This window comes from Acipenser ruthenus, chromosome 19 (genome assembly GCF_902713425.1).
Source record: "Acipenser ruthenus chromosome 19, fAciRut3.2 maternal haplotype, whole genome shotgun sequence".
Classification (NCBI taxonomy): Eukaryota; Metazoa; Chordata; class Actinopteri; order Acipenseriformes; family Acipenseridae; genus Acipenser; species Acipenser ruthenus.
The window spans coordinates 3,507,456-3,527,991 of NC_081207.1; the positions used below are offsets into that span (position 1 = coordinate 3,507,456).

The 20,536-nt window shown below is 44.1% G+C and overlaps 1 protein-coding gene across 4 annotated transcripts; it reads left to right on the plus strand.

Annotated features, from left to right (window-relative positions):
- The first annotated feature begins 1,455 nt into the window (after positions 1-1,455).
- On the plus strand, positions 1,456-20,057 carry LOC117424730 (centrosomal protein of 131 kDa). 4 transcript variants are annotated; one of them, XM_034041400.3, is made up of 27 exons: positions 1,456-2,228; positions 3,699-3,899; positions 4,586-4,680; positions 5,911-6,019; positions 6,660-6,787; positions 7,007-7,114; positions 7,355-7,510; positions 8,064-8,184; positions 8,725-8,841; positions 8,933-9,104; positions 9,298-9,395; positions 9,645-9,824; positions 10,227-10,418; positions 10,781-10,918; positions 11,132-11,257; positions 11,617-11,733; positions 12,230-12,259; positions 13,203-13,305; positions 13,698-13,899; positions 14,744-14,851; positions 15,203-15,320; positions 15,557-15,631; positions 16,333-16,475; positions 17,024-17,201; positions 17,708-17,904; positions 18,326-18,386; positions 18,665-20,057. In XM_034041400.3, the coding sequence occupies exons 2-27, from the start codon at positions 3,711-3,713 to the stop codon at positions 18,734-18,736; spliced, it is 3,333 nt and encodes a 1,110-aa protein (XP_033897291.2). In that variant the 5' UTR covers positions 1,456-2,228; positions 3,699-3,710; the 3' UTR covers positions 18,737-20,057. The 4 variants fall into 4 exon arrangements, with proteins under 4 accessions (XP_033897291.2, XP_033897292.2, XP_033897293.2 ...); XM_034041401.3 differs by having other exon boundaries at positions 8,067-8,184; XM_034041402.3 differs by lacking the exon at positions 12,230-12,259.
- Positions 20,058-20,536: the final 479 nt, after the last annotated feature.

The window sequence follows — 20,536 nt, forward strand, 5'->3', positions numbered from 1 at the left end:
ATTGTAGTAAACGAAACTGAAGTGTGTAGATGTTTAAAAGTGACACCTCTAACCTGTTCCCTCCTCTGACTCCCCTGGACCCCTTTGAGAGGCTCCACGTCCCATACAGGGAGGGTCTATCGGAGGTTGAGAAGAAGGAGCTGCACGGGTTCCATGGCCATCACCGATATCAATATAATAAGTATATGTCAGTCAATCTGAAAAATATATTGTAAATATAAATATATTGTAACCCCACTTATTAAACTCCCTTTCCAACAATGTGAGCAAAAGTGAAATGTGGTTTTAATATTGAATAGAAGCAATAGAGGTTTTATGGAGAATGAAAAACAAATTGAATTTGCTAAGATATGTTTTGCACAACTGTTTTCAAATAATCATACACACAGAATCAATCCATTCCTTAGCTAATAATTGTAATAATAAAAAAATCAATACAAAAATGTCATCTGCAATTTTATTTTTCAAGTGCAGACATACATATTTTTCTTTTACTGTATAAGAATTGTACTTACTCTCATAGAACAACAGAAGTTTTGTTAAAAGACAATGTAAAAAATAGAAAGAATTCAGCAACTACATTGTTTTACAATTGCATGTGTTTTGTGGGGTCACTCATGGACCAATTTAATGAGGGGCTCTTCATTCTGCTATGACGTGTTTGTACCCTACAGCCCCGCCTACTTTGGAGACATACCCAGTTAAATATAGCTGCCCTTATAAGTACTGGCAAATGAATCCATAATCAACGAAATATGTAAGGTACCAGCACAGATATAGTCCTATTTTCCTATTAAATGTTCCCATTGCCAGAGCTCTGCTTTGGAGGCACTCAATGAGGGTATAAATTGAGCTGATATCCAAACCCTGCTGTGCACATTATGTCCTATATTAATATGTACAGACTGCATCATGAGGTCTGCTTTGATCAATACCAGCTGAAGAATGCAGTCCTGTAGAAAAAGTAGCAAGAACCAACACATTTCTTTAGAGCCCTGTGAGAGAAATCCACACTGGCTGTGGGGCATGCGTTGCTCACATATTTTATAGTTTAGACCTTCAGGATTTTTCTTTTCCCTCTGCTCTTTGAGATGCTACCTCTCATAAAAAGAATACTGCTGAAGCGGGAGACTACATAATGCATACGTCTTCAAAATTAGCAAGCACTATAATACACTACAGTATTTTCCACGGTAGCTGTAAAGTTTTCCATTGTTTTTTTCAGTGCATATATTTTAGGATAAAATCCGTGTGTTAAAATGTATTTCTCCAGCGCCGATTGAGTTAAATGTGCTGCTAATGCTGCTGCTGATGTAGTCCCGCCTCTTCTGTCAAGTCAACCAACCTTTTAGACCGACCACGCCCATGTAACCTATCCGCTGGGAACGAACTTCTTGCTTTGACCAATCCGAGCTGAGAAATACAATGTGTTAGTAACTCTCGCTGCCAATGGGGATCTCCTGTGGGCGGGGCTGTGTTGGTTGCTACAGAGAGTGAAGCCGTTGTGCTTTATAGTGTCAGTTTCAACAGTTCTGACTGGAAAGGATAGGAATGGGATTTGCTAAACGTTTATAGGTGTGTTCTGCATTGAAAAAGTCGACTGATTAATGGTAATTTGTGATCAATATGTTAAAAAAGTATATCGATCATTATAATCGTCATTTGTCAATGTACTGCGAGTCGTCTTAGCATAACTGTTTTGTGCTTTTCCAATGAGGTAACTCGATGTCTCATTTAGTGCTAATCTGTAAGTACTTTTGAAAAATATTGTATATTTTTTATATACATTTATATTAAATCGTGCCTTCTGTTTTCTTAGTGGGGCCCGGACATTTTAGGAGGATGGTTGATTTATTTTTTTTTATATACTAACTGAACAAAAAGCATAAATGATAACGTTTTTGTGCAAATTGCTTTTTGGGAGAATAAAAACTGCATTTCGCCTTATTTATTTATTTTTTGTAAATGTAATTTTTCGTGAGGCAGATTATTAAAAAAAAAAAAAAAAACATTTTGATGCGTATCCATTCCTCCGAGTGGAGAAAGAGGACCCGTTGTTTACTGTACTGTTAAGAGTTGAGACGCCAGAGCAAGATTCATAGTACAGTTAAACTCTGAAATCAATAACCCATCCTGTGCCCTGAATCGGTATTTTTAAACGAATATAAAGGCTGCGTAATAATTTCAAGATTCAGACCACGTTCGATCTAAAGAAGACTCCACAACAGGTAAGAGGAACTACATTATCTGTCTATACATCTATAAATCTACTTTAATGAAAACATGTGAATGCGATCGTGTCTGTACCACCCCACCATAAAGCGGTTGCTTTTGTAATGGGTTACTATCACAGGCAATGCAGTGTTTGATACAGTATGGGTTAATTTATTATTATTATTAGCACGCCGCTTATAATCCCTTCAGTTAGAAAAATGAGGTGTGACTAAGACTCTGTAAGAAGAAACAGCTGTTAAAACAAAGTACAGAATGGTACCCAGGTTCTGGGATGGGGAATAAGACGCCTGTTGCACAGCAGTTTCACCCATTCCAGGTTTTACCACGAGCTTTATTAGCACAGTGTATAGGTAACAAGCTCAGGTGTGTTTTATTAAACTCGTAGCAAAACCAGGAATGGATCTAACTGCTATGCAATTGGAGTCTTGTTTCCATCCCAGCAGGTTAATCTAAGATATTAATGTGGTGTGGATCTGACTCTGTTCCCACTTTCCACCACACAGTGTAAGCAGTGATACCTGACCACACACCTTTGTCAATGACACCATTCCCACTCCCATAAACTGTAGATATTCATATAACATGTAGTAATTGTGTCAGAGATTATTGGAATCCACTGTACAGAGTAGTAGTCGTGCGTAACTCCCTACCCCATATCAGGGGATTTTAAAATCAATGCCACACATGGTCAAATACCTCAGACTGCTGAACATAACCAAAGTATATAAACAGACTGTTTTAAAGAGCCTAGTTGTGCAAGCTTTTTATCTTCTGTCCAAAGCTGGAATTGTATTTGTTTGTCAATTGCCCCATACATCACTTGGCATGTTGTTAAGCTGTTGTAGAGCTGGGTTTAGGTTTCACTCTGTTAGTGTTGTGAGGGTTCTTGTGGTTTACAGGCCTGAGAGAGAGAGTGTTGGTTGCTAGGTAACTAAAGAGGAAATGCATTGGGTAAGCATAGTGCAGCGTCCTTTTCGATGAGGGTTAGTAGCAAAGCTGACAATTAGCCCCTCAAGGAGCGTTTTTGTTTTACAAAAAATAAGAGATTGAAATAATATTTGACATAATCATGTTCTTGGACAAACACATTCTCTCAATAATGTAGAAGTTTTCCCTGGTTTAAAGAAGTGAAGAGAGAGGCAGTTAAAAATGTGTAGCCGCCTTCTGTGCTCCAGCAGCACAGCACGAAGGGAGTCTGTTTAGTTTTAAAACCCACATGTTGCAGCAGCACACGTCCTTGAGCCAGAAAGGAAAATAGATGGGGTTGTTTATAAATTGATGCAAAAATGCATCAAAGATTTCATGCTGGATAACAGTAGTAGAATATTCAGAAAGAGGCGAAACTAAAATAGTTCAACTCCATACCATGAATAGCTGAGTATTGATTTACTGCTTGTTCTTGCTTTTGTTCCTGTAATGTTCTGTACAAATGACCATAGTTTTATTGTTGCCCACCTCTCCAGGCCCCTGTCACCATGCACATGGCCCGCAGCCCCACCTCTCTGCCTAGCAGTGCCTCAGTGGGTGCCGGTGACTCCCTGGAGCTCAGCTTGACCGGCTCTCAGCTCTCTGTCTCCCGTCGGCCCAGCAGCGCCTCCCCTGCCAAGCACTTCTCCCGCTCTGTCTCTGTCACCGCGGACAACAAGAGCAAGCGCAACACCCTGGTAAGAGGACAAAGAAAGCACGGCCTCATTCTGTATTGAAATGGGACTTTATTCAGAAGCAGCAAACAGAGTGAGAGCAAAGCTTCTCCTTGTGGAGACTCTGTTGAAAAGCAAACCCCAGCAACAATTGATTCGTTTTTATATCCCATGTTCAGCAAAATGGAGTCTCTTAAAATCCATCAGGAATAGTTTCGGTGAGCAGGGAACAGTAAGCAGCTTCGGGACTGGATATAATTCAGAGCCTGGTTGTGAATCTGTCTGGTTTGCAAGTCAATACACAGTGATGGAATGCACAGTTAGAGCATGCACACAAAGTGGAAATGAGTAGAGTCACAGAATGTGGCCTTGGCCCCTCCTCCAGTTCATAGGCAAGCTACTCCCCCAGGTGTCCCTGACACTAATGCTTTGTTTCCACAACCTTTTGAAAATCAGCCCGTTTTCAAATTCTTTATCAAGTACAATTTGAAAGCCATTTGTTTGGCTCTGGTTAAATATATTCAATCTTGCTACAACTGTAATAAACTTGAAGTCAAAGAGATACATTTTGACAAAGAATGTGTACATTTTTTGATTTGTGACGTTATTTGAGGTTACACTGTTTAACGTGAATAGTGTGTTATAGTGCTATGAGGATAGGGGTTGGCTCTGTGCTTTGTCCTCAACCCGTTCTCACTGTCTCTCTGCAGGGCGAAGCTGGGCTGGGCAGCTCCCGGTCCATCAAGAACCTGAGGAGATCCAACAGCACCACCCAGGTCAACCAGAGAGTCAACTCCTGCTTCAGGTACATTCACTGTCCCTCTCCGCCCCTCTGTGTCCACCTGTCTGCTTTTACCTTAACTCCGAAACGCTTTTCAACTATCAAGAGACTAGTAGTCATACAGTATGTAGGAGACATTATCCAGGGAATTAGAATTGACTAGCTTGGTGCAACCTGCATAGAAAGTTGCCTGGTATTTTAGCATCTGTAGGTTTTCATGTAAAATCATGAAACTATTGCTGTAGGTGCTAGATTTAATGATACTCTTATTTATTTTCTGGAATAGTTTTGCATATTATTTTTGGCATATTAAATAATTGGAGAGGACATAGGATTATTGTGTTGCCTGAAGTCTGTAACACTTATGTGGTGGCTCCAGAGGCTGGAGTTGTCTTCTAAAAGCAATAGCTGGTCCAGGATAGACCTCTGTTTTTCAGGCAGGCTTCTCTCCCGGGACAATAGCTATTGTGAAGTGATCCTGTAATAAAAGACTCATTGGGGGCTATTGTCTGGGAGCAAGCCCTGGGCTGCAGCCCCTTTGTGCAATACTGGAGAGGGAGGTTAGAGTTCAACTTTGTGAAAGGAGGCAGGCTGAATAGATAAGTGTGTGCTGGGGTCTTCTTGTCCAGCTGTTACCACTGGGCCAAACCCCTTGGGGACAGGACACGTGACAAAAAAAAAGGGAAAGTTATTTTTCTCTTGCAAAGTTCAGCTCTGAGGAAGGTGCCTATTCAAGCGGTGTCTGTGAATTCCTTTTCAGAAGGCCAGCTGGCATTTTTAGTGTGGTAGCCAGCCCAGATGCTGTAGGAGGAATTAAACTGAGCATGCATCTGCATTCGTTTAGATTGAGAGACGTAAAGCTGGCCTGTATGCGTGTTTGCTGTGATTTACAGTGTAATTCCTCAGTCTCTCTGAATAGATAGCACATGCTGATATTCAGAAAGGAATTCTGCATTGTCAGCACCCACTCACTTTTTTATATGAAGGACCTGCCTACCTCTTTATGAACCTAATTCTAGTCCTTCATTTGTATCCCAGTCAGACAGGAACAACTTGGGATTTTAATCGAGTCCAGTTACATACTGCACCCTCTCAGCTACAGCTCTGGGCATCACATTTCTACCATGTACTAAGTCACAAGATTTGTTGAGAAAAAGCACAGCCATGGGCTCAAATATGATGCATTGTTGTAATGTCTGGTGATGTTTTGTAGTCTGCTCTTTCTGATCTTCCCATCCCTCTGTCCTGGTGCAGTGAGGAGCAGTCCGAGGACTTCCTGGCCTTGTTTGACAGCAGCTCGGATGGGAGGAGGAAGCTGGCCAGCCTCAGCAAGACCTCTCCGGACCTCTCCTGGAACATCCTGGTAAGCAGCTCCCCTCGGGGAGCATTTCCTCCCCCCCCTGACCTCCGAGGTCAGGGGGGAGGGGGGCTATGTCTCGTTTCCACCTGACGTGGAGGCTGTGTGGTCCAGTGGTTAAAGAAAAGGGCTTGTAACCAGGAGGTCCCCGGTTCAAATCCCACCTCAGCCACTGACTCCTTGTGTGACCCTGAGCAAGTCACTTAATCTCCTTGTGCTCCGTCTTTCGGGTGAGACGTAATTGTGCTGATGCATAGTTCACACACCCTAGTCTCTGTAAGTCGCCTTGGATAAAGGCGTCTGCTAAATAATAATAATAATAATAATAATAATAATAATAATAATAATAACTTGTGTTGAAACAAAGCACTGCAGTAATGGAGGTTTATCTGTGAATACAATTACCAGCTCATCTCACCCAGCTAGTTAATGGTTCCTCAGGGCTCGATTCAACCGGAGATAAGAATGTGTGAGTCCAAGATTCTTATCTTAGGAATCAGTTTCTCTTGCCTACAAATATGTATGCTTTACTAGATAATGTAGGTAGGAAATATATTCATGAGATAAGCCCTTTCCTGATAAGGTGGCACTGGCTGGATCTTAGACCCTTGTACTGACCTTGTCTGTTTGGCTTCCCTTGTGCCAGGATGACCAACCCCGGACCTTCCTGATCCCTGGCAGTGCCCGCACTGCCCGCACTGCCGACTCGCCCATCGGCATGAAGAAGAGAGAGGCTGGCATAGCGCTGGCTGCCAACTTCACTGCCAACAACAGGTCAGTCAGCCACCCAACTCCTAGAAACCTTGTCATGAATAAGGCAGCAGCTGAGTGTGAATTGTATATCAATTCGATGCCTGTCGGAAGATGTATGCATTCTGACCTCACAGTTCTTACTACATGCCTGTAATATGACACATGTTCAGTGCTCTTTTATTAGGGTCGGCAAGTGTTGTGGAAGAAAATGTTATCCGATTCTTTTCTACTCTGCCCCAGGAGTAACAAGGGAGCTGTGGGAAATTCAGTCACCACCATCCTGCACAATAACTGTCCAGACAAGCCTCTGACACCAAAGAGCTCCAACCAGAAACCAGCGTCTCTCAAGTAAGTTAAACGGCAGGCACAGTGAATAGAACTCTGTAAATTGTAATATGAGCCGTCATACACTGCATGCAATTCATCGCAACTCTTGTTTGTTTCTGCTTTTAATATTACATGCATATCAACTAAAGACTTGCTTTTAAAATAATTGCCATTAATATAAGACCCTGGCCTCATTTCCACTAACCTAGCTTGTTGTCCCTGTGTCTTGTGTGTAACCCTCATCTCTCTCCCGGACTGCAGTAACATCATGAAGGCCACAGTGAACGACGAGGGCAGTCTGGAGAACAGCTCCCTGACCAAATCCCAGAAAAACTTCTCGTCTCCCAATAACAACGCTGCGCGCAGCAGCCCTGCCCTGCTCCGGAGGCAGGAGGTGACTGAGGAGGAGGCTGAAAGGTGATGCCATGCTTGTGTAAAACAGAACCAGTACACTTTACAGCATATTGAATTTCAGATACCCACAGCGATGATGATGGCAGCTATCGCCATCAGAAATGCATGCAAACTGGAGAAATTCTAAAATGGTCAACTGATTTTTGACATCTACTTTATTTAAACTTATCTAATTACTTTATTATGAGCACTTGGTTGAAAAAATGTTTGGTTTTAGCAGCTTGGCCTGTTGTAATGTAATACACATATATAAGAGTATATGGAAAGAGGACTCCCATTGCATGAGCCTGATTAACCACACCTGTTCTGTACAGTCTAATTCTGTCTAAGCTGTCTTGTGTCACTGAGTACATATTTTTAGGGAGTCCTATTTCTAGCTGTGACCTAGTTCAGTATTGCGTGGGTAATTCAGATGTACCTGAACACTCACTCATAATAATTCAAGTAGAGAAGCATTTTGGCCTGTCTACCCACACAATGGTTTGTCAGTTTCGTCCTGTCCCACGCTGATGCTGTACTGACGGTTTCTGACTCTATGTCTGTCCCCGTGTGTCAGCAGGTTTATCCAGCAGGTGAACCACGCAGCTGTGACAATCCAGCGCTGGTACAGACGCCATGCCCACAGACGGCACACCAGCGAGGCAGCGCTCCAACGCCTCCTCTCCACCAAGAAACAGGTAGGACTCCTGATCGAGCAGAGCCCCCTCAGTGAAGAAGACTGATACATCCTTGGATTTATCATGTCAATGAAGACATTCAGTCTTTTCTGTTCATCTTTGAATGCATGTATAGTAGGGGTGGTAGTCCGTTTCATTTCTTAAATGTTTAAACGCTAGGATTGTGAGCCCCCTGTCGCTTGTTAAAAATGACTGCAATGTGTATTTGTGTATAAGACTGTATGTGTACATTTAATTGTATATGGAAAAGATGGTAGGAAGTATTGGGGCAGCAGTGTGGAGTAGTGGTTAGGGCTCTGGACTCTTGACCGGAGGGTTGTGAGTTCAATCCCAGGTGGGGGACACTGCTGCTGTACCCTTGAGCAAGGTACTTTACCTAGATTGCTCCAGTAAAAACCTAACTGTATAAATGGGTAATTGTATGTAAGTCGCCCTGGATAAGGGCGTCTGCTAAGAAATAAATAATAATAATAATAATAATAATCCATTTTCTTACACTGTATACTTAAGTGACACTGCAGTTGTTTGTGTTGTGTGCAGGAGAGGGAGCAGAGAGCAGAGGAGGGGAAGACACAGGAAGGTCAGAAGAGGAAGGAGGAGGATAGGAAGAGGATACGCGAGGAGAAAGCCCAGCAGGCCAGAAGAGCTGCTATTCAGGTACAGTGTGACCAGGCTCTGATAGCCAGGAACAAAATGTGATTTAATCAAGAGGCTGCCCGGCACTGACGGCACATTCCCCCGTCCACAGGAGCTCCAGCAGAAGCGGGCACAGCGGGCAGCCGAGACGCAGCGCATGGCAGAGCAAGAGATTGAGGCACTGAAGCAGAGCGGCAAGGTGGGCCGGAGGAAACCTGCCAGGCCCTCTCCCAGCAGCAAGGGCAGCACGGCAGGCAGGGACACAGGCAAGGGGAGGAATACAGGTGAATGCAGCGGTGTGGTTTGGTGCATTGATAGCTTGATCGTTCTAGTAAGCACACTTGACTGTAGAGCTAGTCAACAAATATTTGCTTTGTTCCTAGTTGTTGGTATCCTGTTCGTGTCTCATGGTGTTTTCCTGTGCACACAAACTTGAGTTCTTATTTTTAATTTTGTTTTGTGTTTTTCATTTTGCAGACTCGAGTGTGAATGTAACGGCTGATCTGGACGACATATCAAACCTGAGGTCTGGCTCCCCCACTGACTCCCCTGGGAGAGGCTCCCAAGGCTCCCAGGTAACACTGCTTGCCTGCTTCACAAAGGGGTCATGTGTGCTTCAGTGGCTAAAACGGGATTTGGACAAGGGACTGGTCACTGGCTTAGATGGATCTTCTGTCTCTTAATGTAATGTTCTAAAGACAGTGCAGGGGTAAAGATGAAAGAGGTTCAGGTGACTGGGGTGAATCAGTGTCTGAGCTGGGATTTGTTTTGAGGAGGGAGTGGTGGCTGACCCTGTACCCCCCATCTTCCTCTGTTTTGTGTAGGAGGTGCTGCAGAGAGGCGTGAGTGTGGAGGAGCAGCTGCAGAGAGCTCCGTCGAGCAGAGCCCAGTCCAAGACCACGCTGAACGAGCTGCTGGACACCCTGAAGCTGCTAGAGGAGGATCCAGAGAGACTGCCCGAGCCCCAGAGCTACCGCAAAGAGAAGTACTCCTGGATCGACGAGGTGAGGCACAGCACAGGCTGGGGGCTGCCATTGTGAAGATTAAGAAAAGGAGGTTTACTGTATGTAGTACGTCACACATGTATTTTACTTTTTACTTTTGGATATGTTTAAAATTTTACATTCAATACATTTTTTTTTTTTTTACATATAGCATCAAATTACAGCTGCGTAAAATATTTCAAAATTATAAGGCAGCGTGTTTTCTGTTACTAAAGCTACAGATTCGGAGAAGATCTGTTGAATAAACATTATTACCTGACTCTAAAAGGTGACTAAGCTTAATCTTATTTAAAGATCAAGCCCAACATGATCTATCCCACACTCCCCAACCCATGTGCTTAGCTTGAAGGACGAGGTTGTCTTCCCTGAAGCTCTGTGCTGACCTCCCTACTGCTCTTCCAGGACGGGGACTCCAACTCCCTGACAGCTGATAACCTGGAGCTGCTGGGCAAGATGAACCAGCCTCCTGCCCTGCCAGATGGGGGCGCCCTGCTCTCTGAGGCCAAGCTGCAGAGCATCATGAGCTTCCTGGACGAGATGGAGAAGTCTGAGCAGGAGAGGCCGCGCTCTGTCACCTCGGGTTCACACAGAGAGGTTAGGCAGTTACAGGGTACAGGGGTTACTGAAGGCTGGGGAAGAGCACTCCATACAGGCTGAGAGGGGAACAGCTGAGTGGAGGTGGTGGGGAGTTTGTTAGGTTAGTCAGTGTAACCGTGGGGGGACGGTACCACTTTGTGGTGGTTTTTAATCAGGTGACTGTACCTCTTTGAGAGTTGAGCCAATGCAACTTTATACCTTTACCATGGTGGTGTTTCAGTCATGTTGAGAAGGAGTAGGTGGTCGGTTTACTGTGGGAGGGGGTAGCATGATGAGGATTGGGAGTTTCGTTGAGGGTGAAGCTGTTTCTCACTTCCATTCTCCCCCTTGCTCCCTCTCCCCCTGTGTCTGCACCCCAGGCCCTGCTGTCAGAAGAGGACCTAGCTCAGGTGGACCAGGCTTCAGCCACGGCAGCCGAGGTGACCGGCTCCATGATGCGGATGAAACTGGAGCTGGAGGAGAAGCGACGCACCATCAACATGCTGCAGACTGCACTGGTGAGGAGAATAAATCAGATAGAATTGGAATGGGTTTGCTCCATCCCGTTGTTTACTTGGTGCTTAGTAGGTTTTTACTCTTCCGTATGACAGACATCAGGTTCAGCTGTAAGAGAAATAATCTGTCGAAGCTCCAGTTTGCCCTGCCTGGTTACCCGTCCTAACCACACCTTCCTTCCTTCCCTGCCTCCCTCCTCCCTCCCCCCTCCCCAGGCTCAGCAACGGGAGCTGACAGTGCGCCACATCAAGGAGACGGAGAAGGAGCTGAACCGCAACTTCCAGCTGCAGAAGGATCAGTACGAGGCCACCATCCAGAGACACCTGGCCTTCATAGATCAGGTACTCTCTCCACTCCCTTAGTCACATACAGGTACTTTCTCCACTTCTGAGTTACATACTCCCCTCCTCCCTCTCACTCACTTCCCATCCTCTCCTTCATTGGTCAGGAACCCACTTTTCCAGACTTGCTATTTGAGATCTGGACCACTGTGTGCAGAGTTAAAATCCCATTTAAAAAATGTTTTAATAGAGAGGTCCATTTTTTTGCACTTACCGGGTGCATTGTAATACGTTGCTGTGTTCTGTGCTGACTGCAGCTCTCGGATCTGACCCAGTAGTTGTGGTTTAACCTCCCTCTGTTCCAGGAGGTCAGCAGTGTGTCTTATGAAGGCTGATGTGTCCCCTGTTCCTTTCCCCAGCTCATCGATGACAAGAAGGCCCTGAGCGACCGCTGCGAGCGGGTAGTGTCCGAGCTAAAGCAGGTCGACCAGAAATACACTAAGAAGATAGCACACATGCAGGAGCAGCACGACCTGGTGAGATCCTTGAATCGAGGGTAAAGATATGCTGCAGAGAGTAGACCGGGCATGAGGATACAGGCATTGAATGATTGTCGTCTGTAACACACGTCCAGTTGTTTTAAGATGCCCAAAGGGCTGCATTACTTCATGAAAACAAAACATGTTGTATTTCAAATCTTTTTGCATGTTTTTTTTTTATTTTTTAGTCCATATTTTGTTCATATAAAACAAGCACTGCTTTATACATTCCTCTCAATCAATGGGTCAAGTGAATGTTTAAGCACCAGTAAACGCTCTTCATGCAGTCAGAGGACACTTGAAATTATCGTCCCATTAGAGTGATTCAGAGGGCTTCATTTTCTCTGGCTTCTTTTGCTGTAGTTTCCTGGCTGGTATAATCACTGTGCAGTGTCTGTTTTCAAAACTAGTCTCAGTGGTGCTTTCCAATCATTTTCGTTTCATCTCCCTTTTATTTCTGTTTGTTTTTTCTCTCCGTTTCCTCTCTGACTAGGTGTGGCACATTCTGGGTCCCTTGTGTGAGGTAACTCTTTCTTTTCATCTCTTTCTCTTTCTTTCTCTCTTCTCCCGAGTTAGCCTTCAGCTAAATCTGGGATGTCAAACCTGGAGGTCTTGTAAACCATACATTTTGAGATTGTAACACAAGATACCTGGACATGATACAAAAGAAGCAATGTGGTCAAATGGCTCTGCTTAGATCATAGCATTTACAAATGCTTTATAAACACTTATAAGTTAATATTTATTTTTGCGGGACCACATTTTACAATTTACTCTGGGGTCTTCTAACCCCATAACCCCACCTTTAAATAATCTGTGGTCCTCACATGCATCTGCAAATGAAGAAAAGGTTCCTGAGGTTTGACGTCCTGACTTGGGCACTAATCTCCTTTCCCCTGTCCTAATTTAGACTGGCCTCTCAGTTAGACCGCTAATCCCACACGTCTCTGTACAGAGCGGAGCAGCAGAACTCAAAGGACTGGCCAGGGCTGCTCAAAGCTCCTTATAGCAACTCCAATACAGCAGCGAGATTAAGATCATATACTACCGTTATATGAACAAGGAATCTGACATTTTGTAATAGTGTTTTTTTTTTTTTTTTTTTTTTTTTAACATCTGAAAACAAGACTACAGAGTTATTATGCTCAACTCAGGTTTGTTAAAAAACATTCTTCTGAACCAGTTAAACTCCCAGCCCGATTCCAGCTTGAAACTGGTATGCACAATATACAGTATAGAGGATTTGGAAATCGATTCCTCAGATAGGTATCTTGACTCTGATTGTATTGCTTGTCAATGCCTTGTCATCCCATCAGCTGTGAAGCATTGCATCCATTTCTATCGCATTCGTGATGACCCACATTTTCGTCATTAACCAGACTGAGATTGAAGTTCGGTGTTCGGTGTTTGTCTGTTTGGTTGTATTGATGTGTTGTGTCCCCGATTGCTGCCCCCACCACTACCAGGAGATTAAGAAGCTGAAGGAGCTGATGAGTGCCACAGAGAAGATCCGCAGGGAGAAATGGATTGACGAGAAAACCAAGAAAATCAAAGAGATCACAGTGAAAGGTTAGTCAGCAACATTGAAAAAGACACACTGTTGAAGAGTTGAGAGGGGAGTACAAGTAGTGCAGCTATTGCCCTGGAGCAAAAAAAGACTGTGCTTTAGCAGGAGGACAGAGAGAGTTCAACAGAGAGCAATAAATAGCCCATTCATACATACATGCATGCTTAATACTGCAATAACAGTGTACAGCCACTATATGTCACTGTGGGCACTATGTCCTGCTAAAATCTGAGAAAAGGTACAATGTCCTGCACACTTGAATACAACTAAAGGAACTTTTTATACTAGTAGACATTTTCAGCAAGCCTCAGAAAGACATTTCTTTGTCGGGTGGTTGAGTGTTTAAGGTACAGATGTCTGCCCACGCTCCACACTGACTGTGTGTCCCTGTTAGGGCTGGAGCCGGAGATCCAGAAGCTGATCTCCAAACACAAGCAGGAGCTGAAGAAGTTGCGAGCCGTGCACGAGGCGGAGCTGATGCAGGCAGACGAGAGGGCGGCTCAGAGATACGTGAGGCAGAGCGAGGAGATGAGGGAGCAGCTGGAGAGAGAGAAGGAGGAGCAGTGCCAGAGAGAGAGGGAGCTCGCCAGGCAGAGGTACCGCCACACCCACACCAATTACAATTAGTTACAATTACAATGCTATTTTATTAACCCTTTGCGGTCCTATATTACAATTTTCCCTTTTGGGTCCGACATCGGACCCTGTCTGACATCATCAAAAGACATAAAACACAGGTCTCTTGTCGTTTTTTCTCCGGAAAAAGCCGAGAAAACCATTCAATGACCGAGTGAGGCCGATAGGAGCCGAGAGAATCTCGGAAAAAAAGGGGGGGGGGGGGGCGGATCTGAGCAATACACACAGCCCCGGCACCACAAAGATAACACGGACATAAACAAACAAGATAGCTGCTTCTGCATCCAGCGCTCAAAGAATATCACAGACATTTGCAGAGCTTTTTATAGTAATAAAATAATGACTTGGATCACATTATTGAGGAGTTTGGTGATGAAACGAGTGATCAAGAGATTATTTATCAGTATGCACTATGAAGAGGTATGTGAAAAATACAGCGAACTGGTGCGCGTGTGAAAATAAATTGGCCTGACGTGCTGAATAAATGGGCTGCAAAGGGTTAAATTACAATTACAGTTACAATTGCAATGCTATTTTATTAAATTGCAATTGCAGTTACAATTATGCTGCAGTAATTACAATTATAGTTACAATTATACTAAACAACTACGCACATTAACGTGTTTCCTTTGTTTGTTCTAAATAACACAGCAGTAATCACAGGTTCAAATACAGAAACATCCTGTATAACTTATTTTTTTCAAACAAATGGGGTCACAAAGTGGTTGAGAATACAAAAAAGTATCTAATCTCCTGTTCTATACACGCAGTATGTTAATTATCACCCCGGTGCGCCCCCTGCAGGTACGAGAAGCAGCTGCAGGAGGAGGAGCAGGCGCTACAGCAGCAGAGGAGGAGACTGTACAGCGAGGTGGCTGAAGAGAAGGAGAGGGAGTCCCAGCTGGCTGCCAGGTGAGGAGGGAGGTCGTGGTAAGATTGGGTGGTGGTGGAAGGAGCTGGTCAGCCGTGAAGTCTGAGGGGCTGCACAACGAGCTGAAGGGCCAGCTCAGCGAGGCAGAGGGGAAGGCCGTCCAACAGGGGCTTCTGAGGCAGAAAGAGCAGGTGAAGGACATCACACAGGTACTGACCAGGGGAGCCGCTGATTGCACTGAATGAGGTGGCGGCTTGGGCTGGATGTCCTGACAGTGTGTTTAAGACAGGCAGAGGGACAACAAGATTATTGAAAGTGAGTTTGAGATCTGAGAGTAAGAAAATGAAATCCAGAGTTTGGTGGTGCTCATTGTCCTCTATCACCCCCCACAGGCAGAGGATGGAACTGGACGAGCTGAGAAAGCACCTTGAGGACAACAGCTTGGTGGCGGGGCGTGCGCTGAGAGAGGAGTTCGAGAGGACGAGAGAGGAGCAGGAGAGGAGGCACCAGGTAAGACATGCTGGCGTGGGAAACGTGTGTCTGCTTGATGGGTGATATAATATCAGGTTTCATCCTGCATTGTGATTACTCTGTATCCAGGAATTTTAAAGCCACGGCATTTAATATTCATTCTAAGAAGACCAATTGTGTCGTAGTTAGTCTTGGGAATGACAATATGCAAAATTGTAAAAAATGTACCCTGGGTTACAGTACGTTACCCTTTGTCTGTCTGACTTTCTGTCCAGGCAGAGGTTAAAGCCCTGAAAGAGAGGCTAGACATTGAGAAGCAAGCGTGGGAGGAAAACTACATGAAGAAAGAGGTATGACTGACTGACAGCAGGTGGCAGTGTTGCTGTATTTCAATAGCTGGGTGTGCCTGTGCTGCACAACCCACAATTAAAAACATATCCTGTAACAAGCACACACCGCTACCAAGAGCAAGCCAAGATTCAATATGTGTGTAGAGTGCAATATCATCTACTAAATGGATTACTGTAACTCATTGCTGCTCCCACATCACAATGTTTAAACCTGCTGGACAAAGTACGACCCATCACCCTTTTATATACCAAATGTGTGTTGACAGACTGTGGCTCTGTAGCATTTTATTAATCGTTGTTAATCCGTAAAGTAGATGGGGGTCCTTAGCTGCAGAAAGATGTTCCACGCTGTTCTCTTAGCGGAGAAAGACAGGCCAATGTAAAACTGTACTGAATTCTTTTGAACACATGAAACATTCTTTATGAGCCATTGCTTTAAGATTTGGATTTGGGTTTGGGCTAGAGTTAGGGCTGATTTTAAATCCGTAAGAGCAGCATTCAGATTCTCTCAGATGCCCTGTCGTTGAAAAGCCTGGCCCGTCTTTCTACACCTATGCCCACAATCTTATTCACTTGGGTGTCCCAGGTCAGAATCGAACCTGGGTCCCGGAGGTGGAAGCTGGGTGTTCTAGCCCGTACCCCACCTGTAACCCTGCTGTGCCCCTGCCCAGGGCTGACGTGGCTTGTCTGTGTGTGTTCAGGAGGCCTGGCTGCTGAGCAGGGAACGGGAGCTGAAGGAGGAGTTACGCAGAGGGAGGGACAAGGAGATCGAGCTGGTGATTCAGAGGCTGGAGGAGGAGACCAGCAGAGCCAGGGATGAGTGCGAGAGAGCCTCCGAGAACAGGTCTGAGGGGGGCAGGATTAGTAATCTGTGATCCAGCTGCTATTCCGTGATCTAACTCTGGAGTCCATGCCATTTTAATGAGTTGCTATCCTCGCCATTTTAGCCACCCTGGCATTGTTGTCCTGTATGTCCTCTTCTCAGAAAGTAATGTGATGCTGTGACATTTCAACAGTGTTGGCTCTGCCTGCCCTGTAGTCAATTCCTATTTTTCAATTCCAATTCTTTTTTAATCATTCCATCACACAAAATTGCCATTAGCAGTATTCTGTTAAAATGAGCTTCTCACAGTGGCAACAAATTACTTAAATTGAAGTAACTGTTAGTCAATTAAATTGGCTTCAAATGAAAGGAGCTGAACTATCGCAACAATAATTATGTCTAAAATATCAATTTCAATTCCAATTCCTTCGAAGGAATTGGAATTGAGAATTGATTTTAAAATTTGGAAATGGAAATATCTAATGATTGTGTGGTCAAAGTTATTCAATACTACAGTACAGAGCAGGTGACACCTCTAGTTAGAGACTGGCGCTGTTCTCTGGTCCCAGGGTGAAGCGCGTGCGGGAGAAGTACGAGACAGAGCTGCGGGAAATGGAGCGCTCGGAGAGGAGCCTGCAGGAGAGACACAGCGAGCTGAAGGGCCGGCTCAGCCAGGCAGAGGGGGAGGCCGTCCGACTGCAGGGGCTCCTCAGGCAGAAAGAGCAGGAGGTGCAGGACATGACACAGGTACTGACCAGGGGGAGGCGCTGTCTGATTGCATGAGGGGTTGGGCTGGCTGTCCTGAAGGTGTTTAACCCTTTCATGCATGGTAATCTCATATGGGGATGGATAAATAAATCTAGTCTTTTTATATGTGGACATGTGGAAGATGCAAATGAATGATGACGTCATTGGGGATGCAATTTTCCCCCCGTATAAAACAATGGAAAAATAATATATTTATTATGTGTCCAAAACTACTTTTTTCAGCTATTTTCAATATTTCATGCATGAATGGGTTAGGACAGTCAGAGGGAGAGCACATTCCAGACATTATTGAAAACTGGGCTGGGAATCTAAGAGCAAGAAAATGAAATCCAGTATTTTATAGAGAATTCAGTCCTGGGGTTGTGACAGGCAGCTAATTCAATACAGTGAAGTACTGAGAACTCAGTTCTGTGACAGTGCGGTAACTCAGTGCTGTGACTCTGCCTCCCTCCCTGTCCCACTCCTAACTGATGTTTTTGTCACAGATTCAGGACCGGCTGACAGAGGAACGACGCAGCCTGGCAGAGGTGATCCGGCAGGAGTTTGCCGACCGGCTGGTAACCACAGAGGAGGAGAACAGGCGCATGAAGACGGAGATGTCAGAGACGAGAGCACGGCAGAGACTGGAGCTGGAGAGAGTGACCCGCGAGAAGGAGGAGGAGCTGGCTGAGGTGCACAAGAGGTGAGGACGGGGCCAATCGCAGAGGAGAAGGAGGTGTGAGGTCACAAGGGGCGGGGCAGAAAAGTCAAGTTTGACCTGTTCTGCAGTATCTGCACTTAAAAAGACTAACATAGTATAACTAATGTATTAGTTTCAGTGTCTGAAAAATACATTTAAATGCAACGGAAACTCCTTTAAAAAAAAAAAAAAAAAAATAGCTTGTAAAAACGGGGCAGGATGTTTTATAAACAGTTCAAGTGGAATTGAGTACAGCAATCTAAATATAATCACTGAGTTGAATATTGAACTATGGTTTAATCTTTAAGCATTTTAATTTTGCTCAAGCATAAGGTCATGCCTCTGAATCTTGCAATGTCTGAGCTCTGCTGTGCTGTGTCGGTGTGGTTAGTCTGCCAACACTCTCCCTCTTCTTCTCCTGCAGGGTGAAAACTGCTATAGTGAAAAAAGAAGAGACTGTAAATAACTTGCGAAAGCAACACGAGGTGAGAACCCTGAGCTTCCTCATGGAACACAACATTGATTTTCACTTCTCTTTCATATTTAGTACAAAAAACACAATCAGCAGCATACAGAGGACAAAGAATAGAGTAAATAAGACATCTATATTTGTTAATGTGGAAAAAACTAATGATGCAGGATCTTTATAATATTGCACATTTTTAATGAATGTGTTTTTATTATTTGCTGTCTAATTGTGCCACTAAAGCACCTTCACTGACTTCTTTAATTTCTGATATTTTCCTGCTGTTTCTCCCCACAGGCAGCCTTAAAGAGAGCAGATCACCTGGAAGCATTACTGGAGCAACAGCGCAAGCAGCTGCTGGGGAAGTGAGGCGACAGAGTCAGCCTGCATCTCCATAGCAACCGTCCTGCTGGAGGAGGGGGGCATGGCATCATTCCTCAACCGGACACTCAGGCTGGGGTCCCCGAACCCACATGCCAAACCAGGAGCCACTTCCCAAAGACAAGGCACCCATTCCGTCATTATCAGCCCCTTTAAAACAGCAGGAAAGGAAACTGGTCATGGGGTCGAGAGCCATCAGAAGCTGTATGTTTGGGCTGCTAGAGAGATCAGTGTACCAGAGGTTCTGATGATCAAGAATATCTGATAAAATGAACTCCTTGTCAGTAAGAATTCATCTCAGATCAGATGAATCTCTGGAAGTAGGGCCTGGCCTGACTAGCCAATGTGGAGTGAGATATAGATTGAGAAGTTTAGAATGATGAGTAGAATGTTGCTAGAAGGTAAGAGAATTGAGAGACAGAGAGAGAGAGAGAGAGAGAGTAGAAAAATAGGAAGTGCCATAAAAGTGAGGCCACACTTCTTATAGTTCAGTGCAGTAAAAACAGAATGTAGAAGGAAATAGAAGGAAGAAAATTGACAGAAAATGGTTTGAAAAAAGAAGTGATTATTTCTGAAAGATTAAGGCAAGGAAAGAGAAGGGAGGCTTTATTTTAATAAGCAGTGACAATACAGGAGAAACCTCCCACAGCACTGACTGCCTAGCTTGTAACCAGTCCATATTAGCTGTTTATGATGGCTCAACAAAACAACCCCCTGCTTTACTGTATAACCTGTAATCTTGTAGATGTTCCTTATTGATCCAAGACATGTAGACTGCACATACACACTACCCTTAAATACTGTACAACCAAAAAGTTATGTTGCATTTATCATGAACGTCTTTTTCCTATATAGGACTCTAGTAATGCACGCCATTGAACCGGTACTAAACATACTTCATAATATGTTATGTGTGTGTTATATTTTATTCTGCCCAATCTTATGCGTACCTGATTTAACTAGACGTTGCGGGTTAACAAATGCCAAGGCGCATGGTTGTGAGTCTGCTGGTGTGGTATGTGGGGCAGCTTCCTGATGGTTTTGTACAACAAAGAATCTTCTGAAAACTGCTATGCAGACTCTGTGTTTAGTTGCTGTCATCAACATCAAGTGCTTTTGTCCCCGAAACACACCCTATTGTTATTATTATTATTATTATTATTATTATTATTATTATTGTACTTTTTTATTTTAATTTGTAACTTTGTTTTTTACATGAATTTAACCAGTGTGTTTTGTACTGTGTGCGTCTCAATGTAACTTTTAGCTCCCATGCAGATCTATAAAGAGTTGAGTTGTATGCATTTAAGCTGTGTACTTTTATTTATGCAGATATATGGTTTTAATATCTTTAATTCACTGTTGTCCCAACTCTCTCTCAATCTGTACCCCTCTGTACTGCAACAGAGCCCTCTGCTCTCCCTCAATCTGTACCCCTCTGTACTGCAACAGAGCCCCCTGCTCTCCCTCAATCTGTACCCCTCTGTACTGCAACAGAACCCCCTGCTCTCCCTCAATCTGTACCCCTCTGTACTGCAACAGAGCCCCCTACTGTCTCTCAATCTGTACCCCTCTCTAGGATGATCACATGTTGCCTATGTTTATCTCACATCCTACGACATTCAGGTTTACTTACATTTTTTCAAGGATTCTCAATCACCCTTCAGTTTTTTAAACTAAAAAGTAATTTGGTGCCTGCAATTAAATGTTAATTCTGGGTTTAACAGCTGCTTTTTTTTATTTTATTTTTTTAAACAGGGCACCAATACGTTCAGTTATTCAAACTGA